General features: G+C 46.0%; 2 protein-coding genes across 3 annotated transcripts in view; both read left to right on the forward strand.

The window, feature by feature from the left end:
* The first annotated feature begins 673 nt into the window (after positions 1–673).
* On the forward strand, positions 674–3,930 carry lipt1 (lipoyltransferase 1). The gene is made up of 4 exons (XM_055026198.1): positions 674–736; positions 1,551–2,065; positions 2,679–2,900; positions 2,987–3,930. Exons 2-4 carry the CDS (start codon positions 1,582–1,584, stop codon positions 3,409–3,411), a joined length of 1,131 nt encoding a protein of 376 aa, XP_054882173.1. The 5' UTR covers positions 674–736; positions 1,551–1,581; the 3' UTR covers positions 3,412–3,930.
* Positions 3,931–4,262: 332 nt separating this feature from the next.
* Positions 4,263–8,328, forward strand: part of eif5b (eukaryotic translation initiation factor 5B) — a 9,462-nt gene continuing 5,396 nt past the window's right edge. For both annotated transcript variants that reach the window (XM_055026195.1, XM_055026196.1), the window contains exons 1-10: positions 4,263–4,389; positions 6,118–6,234; positions 6,305–6,368; positions 6,445–6,606; positions 6,723–7,206; positions 7,273–7,400; positions 7,474–7,551; positions 7,650–7,800; positions 8,023–8,115; positions 8,187–8,273. In XM_055026195.1, coding sequence (XP_054882170.1) covers positions 4,355–4,389; positions 6,118–6,234; positions 6,305–6,368; positions 6,445–6,606; positions 6,723–7,206; positions 7,273–7,400; positions 7,474–7,551; positions 7,650–7,800; positions 8,023–8,115; positions 8,187–8,273 — 1,399 coding nt within the window. In that variant the 5' untranslated portion in view covers positions 4,263–4,354. The remainder of the gene's footprint in view (positions 4,390–6,117; positions 6,235–6,304; positions 6,369–6,444; positions 6,607–6,722; positions 7,207–7,272; positions 7,401–7,473; positions 7,552–7,649; positions 7,801–8,022; positions 8,116–8,186; positions 8,274–8,328) is intronic.

The raw sequence follows: 8,328 nt of genomic DNA on the forward strand, positions 1-8,328 counted from the left end.
GGATACATTACAGGGACGGACTGAACGGAAACTCCAGTATTAAATGTGAAATTTTACTTCAGAATAAGAGCACAGACTTTAATTCATAGAGCTGTATACAAGCACCCATTTAATCGACTTAAATATGAAAAATATGCTAATTATCCGAATACTTGGTTCGATTAAAATATTAGCAGTAATAACAAAAATATTAAAAACAAGTTAAAGTGATACTTTAGCTGCAAAAAGAGGGATGTTAAATATAGAAACAAAAAAATCCCAATCATGAACAGATTGACATACATTTTATGACAAATGTAAGTAAAATATCTTTTAAAAACTGAGATAAACAGGAATTAAAACACAAATATGTAAACTAAAACAACACCATCAAATTTAGTCTGGTTAGAGAAAAAAGTAAAGAATGAAGGCTTATATCAATAAAAAGAAATGTAAACCAGCCAAATAACATGAAAGCTCTTAAGTGTCAAAAACAGATGGTAAAGTTTAAGATGTTGTTACAAAGGTTATGGAAATTAACATTCTTTATTATAATAAACTTGGTTTTTGTTTTCTTGTTCCTAAATAGAATACATGTGAATTTTATTGTAGAACTGTACCATGACAGTTATTTTCATGTTTACATGATTTCCAAATCAACGTTCGGCTTTTATTCTGAAGGGTGTAACGGAAGTTGTGTATCCAGCGAGCTAAACGGGCACCGCTGGTGTCCAGAAGCAGCGTCTCCTTGGGTCAGGTCAGTAGCTCTTTTACAGCTACGTCAATATTTAATGTGTGGTTTGAAGTAGTGACCTTCATAAAACAGTTTTTATTGTTGGTTTCTCAGCAGAAAACGGAAGAGATCAATGCTAAAGCTAATGCTAACGCTGCTGTTCAGAGAGGGCGGGGCGAGTCGCGTGTTAAATAAATATTAATGATTAAAAATAACCGTTTCGTTGGCGTAAAAATGCTCACTAAAAATAAATTGAAATTGTATTTAAATATAATTAAAATTTATGGAAATGTTTTTGAGATTATAGATTATGTTTTGTTTACTAATTTTTAAAAATAACCAGATAATCACACTCAAGTCATAGTAACACAATTTTATAATATTTTGACTCAAATTATAGTAAAATGCTGCCATCCAAAAAATTTAGAGAAAAGAAGTATTTGGTAAAAATGTCTCAAGTAGTGAATAACTCATGCAGTTTTTAATCATTTAATATCTTTAAATTACATATCAGATGGATCAAAACATAAAGTTAAGTGAAAATTTTGATCATTTTATATAAGTAACAAAACAAAATCAGTTCAATAAAAACTGATGAAACTAACAAAACCTGCAGGTGTGTCTCTGGTCAAAACATTCAGAAATTTTACTCAAGTAAGAGAAATGATTCATAGTAAAATTACTCAAGAAAAAATAAATAAAAACAAAACAATATAGTAGAAATACTACCAAAAGTAGTTTTTTTTCCCCAAAATTGAGTTACAACCCAACTCTGACAATTACGCTACGTACTGTACATGTGAATAAACTGCTTCTTGTATGTGACCTCTGACCCCAGGTGTGATGAAGCTTTAGACCCCAGGAGGACGATGCTGTCCCACCTCAGAGGGACGTTTTATGTCCAGCGGGCCTGGAGCAGCTCCAGCTGCCTCTTCATGGACCTGTCCAGTCCTGGGCTGGTCCTCCAGTCTCAGTCCACCGATGTGTTCCAGAACCTGGCGCTGGAGGACTGGATCGACGCCCACGTTGACCTGCACCAACGCAGCATCCTGCTGCTGTGGAGGAACCGGCCCGCCGTCGTCATCGGCCGCCATCAGAACCCGTGGGCCGAGTGCAACCTGCCGGCCATGAGGAGCGCTCAGGTCCCTGTGGCCCGGAGACGCAGCGGCGGCGGGACGGTCTACCACGACCTTGGGAACCTCAACCTGACCTTCTTCGCCTCCAAGAAGGCGTACGACCGGAAGAGGAACCTGAAGGTGGTGACGGACGCCGTGCGGAGAGTCCGGCCGCAGCTGGACGTCCAGGCCACGGACAGGTTGGACATTTTACTGAACAGACGCTACAAGATCTCAGGTAGGCTGGCGCCCCCTGCTGACAATCGATCTTCAGTCATTACTGCTGGAAAATAGAGATCAGGATGAACTCTGACCTTAACCCTCAGGGCCACATAAAGACGGTTACAAAGTTGGCCTTGTTTATAAATCACTGATCAGTTTAGCACCACAACATTATTAAAAATCTGTTGCAGTTATATCAACCTTCCAGACCTCTCAGGTTCTGGTTCTGGTTCTGGATGCAGAGCAAAACCAGAACCAAACATGGAGAAGCAGCATTCAGCTTCTATTCACCACACATCTGGAACAAACTTCTGGAAAACTGGAAAACAGCTGAAACACTGAGTTCCTTAAAATCTGGACTAAACCCCAGCTGGTTAGAGCTGCTTCTTACTTTCAGAACTGCATTGATCAATATATTTGATGTGTATTGATGATTTTGTTGATGACATTTCACAAAATTGTCATCATTATTTCCTCAAAATGGTGACTGATATCTTTATTTTTGTATTTTGATGATGGAAAGCACTTTGAATTTTCTTGTTGCTGAAATATGCTGTACACCTGAACCTGATTGATTGATTGATTGGTTGATCGATCGATCACTATTGTTGTCATTCATGTTGTTTCAGGCACAGCGTCCAGACTCAGCAGGAAGTCCTCCTACCATCACTGTACCCTCCTCCACTCGGCAGACCGCTCTGCCATTGCCGCTCTGCTCCGCCCCTCTTGTCCCGGTATCCGTAGCAACGCCACACCCAGCGTCCCCTCACCTGTGGCCAACCTGACAGACCACGCCCCCTCCCTGCAGTGGGAGGAGCTGCTGGAGGCTGTGGTGCAGCAGTACAGCTCAGGTCCTCTGTGCTCTTCGATGTCTGGGTGAAAACGATGAGGTCTGGTTGGCTGACGTCTTTCTGTCCTCTCCCGCTCTGACCTGCAGAGTTTGGCATCATGTCTGCGTCCCGGCGGGTCGACCCGGCCGACGAGGCTCTGTTTCCGGGCGTTGGCAGTATGGAGGCGGAGCTACGCAGCTGGGAGTGGACGTTTGGGAAGACGCCAAAATTCAGTGTGGAGACGCAGCTGGAGCTGAGGGACGAGCAGCCGGCGGCTCGCTGTAGCGCTCAGCTCCAGATGGAGGTGAAGAACGGGCGGGTGGAGAGCTGCCGGGTGGAGGTACCGGCCGCCTGGCTTCCTGAGCGGCTCAGCGCCTCGCTGGCCCAGGCTCTGCTGGGAGAACGCTTCTGTCCTCACCGGGCCGCCGCTGCTCTGAGCGCGCTGCTGCGCTGCGAGAGCGGGCCGCTGCACAGCCGCCTGCACAGCCGCCTGCACAACCTCTGTGACGTCCTAGTGGCTGCTATGGGCTGAGGACCGCTGCCCCCTGCAGGCTGCTACTGTCATTACAGCAGTCAGAAACAACAAACTCCACATACTGTGGATATTAACCAGAACACGATCACAAAAAATATGGACAGAAGAAGATTAAGGCTGATGAAAACAAAAGAGTATACACTTTATTCTTAAAATTATGTTTTTAATCTCAGAATCCTAGATTTAAGTCTCAAAACTAACAAATAAAAGTCAGAATCTAACTTTAAATTCATAATTCTGACTCCAATCTCAAATTATTTCTTCTTTTTTCTCCAAATCTGATTTCAGTCTAAAAGTTCTGTAATTTTTTCCCCAAATTTTTCCATCTGTCTTTCTTTGGCCTTAATCCTTTTCCGTATCAGTAAGAATTAATTAAAGAAGATTAATTCTCTTTTTCTGTCACACTAACATTAGTCTGACCTCATATAAACTTGTCATCTGCTGCTGTTTACCTCAAAATTTATTAATAACTAAAGTTTAAATGTGTTTGAAAATAAAGACTATTTTTACATGTGGGCATTTTTACTAATTTTTAATACAACAACATGTAATATAGTTATAATTAATGTTTTTTTAAAAAGGAAGATGTAAATACGACAAAGCGCATGCGCAGCAGTTCATCTCCAAGCCATGTGTCCACCTGGAGGAGCTAAAATGAAGATGTGTCACTCTGACGTTAGGTCAAGAATATACTAAATTAATTCACTCGTTTACTGTAACTGTTCTGTTACTTAATTATGTAAACTTGTATTATAGATGTAAAGAATGCTTTAACACATTTCTTTAGGAAACGCGCTGTTTAATCTTACTAATATTTAATTTTTTAAGCAGAGTGAGATATCTCCCCATTGTGTTCACAATATAGAATCTTTGTCCAATGTGAGCCGTCGTGTTCGTCTGCCAGAAGAGAGCCAAGTTTCAGCAGAAGCACAGTGGCACCATGGGGAAGAAACAAAAGAAATCTGGAGAGGACAGGTAGGAATGACATGTCCTACTGTCCATAAACATCCTTCCAGGGTGGGACCGGGCAGAGAGAACTTCCCCGCCGCCTTACATACCTGAAACGGGCCCGTTCCCCTCTGTTTGAACCGTTAGCTTATCGGCTAAGTGATGCTAACATGCTAACCACGAGTCATTGTAGGTGTGTGAGTTCAGGTGAGGCTGCTAACAACCTGGAAGTGGTTTAGGATTAATTACACAACCACCGGGGCTGTGGTGAACTATCTCTGAGTGGCGTAGCCCAGAGCCGGCCTCCAGGCCGCAGTTTGGGGCTGACCGTCAGAATCTGTGGCGGCTAGCCGCGTTAGCTCCCACTCTGTAAACAGCTGCCACCAGCCGCACTGCAGTTTAAAGAGGCGACCCGCTGCTTTTACTGTTAGCCAGGTGAGTTTACCTGGAGACCCGTTAACCGGGCGAGAGGTGTGCTTGAACCGTGAGCTGAGGGAAGGATTACACCTGGCGCACACCTGAGAGCTGAGACAGGTGTGCTGCGAGTTCAGCCAACACGAACAGACTCACCTGGAATCTGTAATAAACAGTCAAAAGTTATTACCGTATATGTTCCTACATGCCGGCCGGAAATGAAGACTATAACCAGTAGATTATACTGTTGTAATACATGAACTTTGACCCCCAGTCCCAGGGAAGATGAAAAGAGGAGAAAGTTAAAACCATCTTTAAATCCATCATAACAGCTAACAACTGCTACTGGATCATTATCTGTGAAGATGATATGAGTTACAATATTTAATTTGTCTTTGGGAAAATAAAATATTCATCCTTCCATTTTCTAACCCCCTTGTCCCCGGTGGGGTCAGGAGGTGATGGTGCCTCTCCTGCTAACTTTCTGGGCGAGACTCATACCTGGAGAGAATTTAGAGAGACCAGTTAACCTGACCGTCATGTTTCTGGACTGTGGGAGGAAGCTGGAGAGAACCCACCATGCACAGGGAGAACATGCAGACTGCATGCAGAAAGACCCCGGGTCGGGAATCGAACCCAGGACCGTCTTGCTGCAAGGCAACAGTACTACCAACTGATTCAAAATAAAAAATGAAATATTAAAAGTTTAAGTGGGAACCCCTCCAGCTCTTAAATCATTGTGTTTATCTAGTAATATGATGGTAATTAGATAATAATGCAATAATACATTCACAAAAACCAGTAAACTATCAATTCTGATCAACGTGTAACACTGTAACTTTTAAAATTATCATTTAAAACCAATTATAAAAACTTTGGAAACAAAATTATCCTTAAAAAAAGACTGAAGAGTTTTATCACCCAGACTTTGGTTGAAAGAGAAAATCATGCAACAAGAAACGATTGAACTCATTGTAATTTATTTATGTGATTAATTGATTTATTGCTGATTTACAATTAGTTAAATGTTTAGTCGTCTTATTTCAGGCAGCAACCGGTTGGGCAGGCTGTGTTCCTCTATGGTCAGAGAATTAAAGCATCTTTTTGGAGTGTAAACGATTATAAAAATGTCAAACTTTTAGTTTTCTAGTTGGATGTTTGTGGTGAAACGTGGTGCTGCTAACAGTTAGCGCTGAACGCTCAGAACAAAGTGAGGCTGAGTTCAGGGAGCCGGGTCACAACGAGACTGACGAGTCAGCAGCAGCTCTGATCACCTGACCTCATGGTGTGTGTGTTTCTGATGGTGTGTGTGTGTTTCTGACGGTGTGTGTGTGTGACCAGTGCCAAAGATGACGGCGTGGACATCGACGCTCTGGCTGCAGAGATTGAGGGAGCCGGTGCCTCCAAAGAGCAGAAAGGAAAGAAGAAGAAGAAAGCAGCCAAGAGAGAGGACTTTGAGTAGGCCACCAATCAGCCAGTCTTTCTCTGCCCTCTGCTGCAGCGCTCTGACCCTTCTCTCTCTCCGTAGTGAGGACGACATCCTGAAGGAGTTGGAGGAGCTTTCCCTGGAGGCTCAGGGAGGAAAGGCCAAGGTACACCTGAATGCACCTGAATGCACCTAAACGCACCGTCCACCTCCTCACATTCACTGCCTCTCTTCTGCTGCAGAAAGCAGAAACCACAGAAGAAGTAGACACTCCAGAGCCTCCCAGACCAGAGAAGAAGAAAACCAGGAAGGGGAAGAAAGGTGGAGCCAGTCCTGAGGATGAGGAGGAGGAGGAAGGCCATGTTGATGGAGATAAGAACGGAGAGCAGAAGGAGAAGAACAAGGCGAGGAAAAGTTCTAGTTTTTATCTGATGACATTGGCATCATAATGTCTGAACTTCAACTTTGACCTTTCAGAGATAAAACCTCATTTATTGGTTATTTGTTGTTGTTTCTGCAGGCGCCTCCTGCTGCACCGCCCTCCGACTCCGACGACGACAACAGCTCCTCCCGCTCCCGGCAGAAGGCCAAGGCTGGGAAGAAAGGAGGGAAGAGACAGTCTGCGTCCGACGACGAGGAGCCAAAGGAGGCGGAGCCAAAGAGAGAGGCAGGGAAGGAGGAGGAGTCTGACGAGGAGGATGAGGAGGTGAGCTTCAGGAGAGAGAAGAAGAAGAAGAGCAAAGGGAAGGGGGCGAAGGCGGAGAGCGAGGAGGAGCAGGAGGATGAGGCGGGCGGCTTCAAGATCAAAACGGCGGCGCAAAAGAAGGCAGAGAAGAAGGAGAGGGACAAGAAGAAGAAAGAGGAGGAGAGGATGAAGCAGAAGAAGATGAAGGAGAAGGAGGCCACCGTGGAGGCCAAACCAGAACCAGAGAAGAAGACGGGGGAGGCAGCGGCGCCTCCTGCTGCTGTGGATGAACAGGAGGGGGTGGAGCCAGCAGCAGAAGGTATGATGTCATCAGGTGAGTGTTTATCTGTCTGAAGCAAAGCGATGACTTTGTGTTCTTCTGCAGACGAGAACGAAGGAGACAAGAAGAAGAAGGACAAGAAGAAGAAGAAAGGAGAGAAAGAGGAGAAGAAGAAGGGGCCCAGCAAGGCCACAGTGAAGGCCATGCAGGAGGCGCTGGCCAAGATGAAGGAGGTGGGAGGCTGACTGGGGCATGCTGGGAAACGTAGTCCTGCTGAGGCTGCAGTCTGACTGTGACTGTCTGCAGGAGGAGGAGCGGGCGCGAAGGGAGGAGGAGGAACGGCTGAGGAGGCTGGAGGAGCTGGAGAAGCAGAGGGAGGAGCAGGTAGGCAGCGTCTTCTTCTACTGCTGCAAACAGCGCCGCTCGTTCACCCCAAACTCACCTCAAATTCACCCCAAACTCACCTCAAATTCACCCTGCAGGAGCGGCTGGAGCAGGAGCGCAGGGAGAAGAAGAAGCAGAAGGAGAAGGAGAGGAAGGAGCGTCTGAAGAAGGAGGGCAAGCTGCTGACCAAGGCCCAGAGGGAGGCGCGGGCGCGGGCCGAGGCCACGCTCAAGCTGCTGCAGGCGCAGGGTGAGGGGGCGGGGCCAGAGGGATTCACTGGTCCCCTTTTATCACCTCCTATATCTGAGGTTTAGTGTCGGCCGATTCCAATGCAGAAGAACAACTGAACTCATAGAAGTGCAAAAATATTTTGTTGTTTTCTTCATGGTGAATGTTTAAGTCTGAAGGGGCGTGGTCAGTTTGAGGGGGCGTGGCCTCTCCTCCTCAGTGGTGTCTGATTGGTCTGTTCAGGCGTCGAGGTGCCGTCCAAAGACAGCGTGCCAAAGAAGAAACCAGTTTATGGAGACAAGAGGAAGAAGAAACCCAGCGTCCAATCACCGGAAGGTACTCTTCCTCTTTCTCCTCTTCATCCTCTTCATCCTCATCTTCCTCTAAATCTTGTTTCGTTCTGTCAGAAACATCAGAGGTCACGTCGCCGGTCTCAGAGACCCCGGAGCCCGTTCCCATGGAGACGGAGAGCGAGGCGCCGGCTGCAGAGCCAGGTGGGTGGAGCGGGCGGAGGGCAGCGGGCGGAGGGCAGCGGGCGGAGGGCAGCGG

The sequence above is a fragment of the Poeciliopsis prolifica genome, unplaced genomic scaffold (genome assembly GCF_027474105.1).
Source record: "Poeciliopsis prolifica strain line A6 unplaced genomic scaffold, Auburn_PproV2 SCAFFOLD181, whole genome shotgun sequence".
NCBI lineage: Eukaryota > Metazoa > Chordata > Actinopteri > Cyprinodontiformes > Poeciliidae > Poeciliopsis > Poeciliopsis prolifica.

Excerpts from the sequence above, each read along its gene's own strand:
- lipt1 (XM_055026198.1), top strand. The coding sequence starts at position 1,582 with ATGCTGTCCCACCTCAGAGGGACGTTTTATGTCCAGCGGGCCTGGAGC. Across the intron at positions 2,066-2,678 it reads CAGACGCTACAAGATCTCAG|GCACAGCGTCCAGACTCAGC; the intron begins GTAGGCTGGCGC and ends ATGTTGTTTCAG. Across the intron at positions 2,901-2,986 it reads GGTGCAGCAGTACAGCTCAG|AGTTTGGCATCATGTCTGCG; the intron begins GTCCTCTGTGCT and ends TCTGACCTGCAG.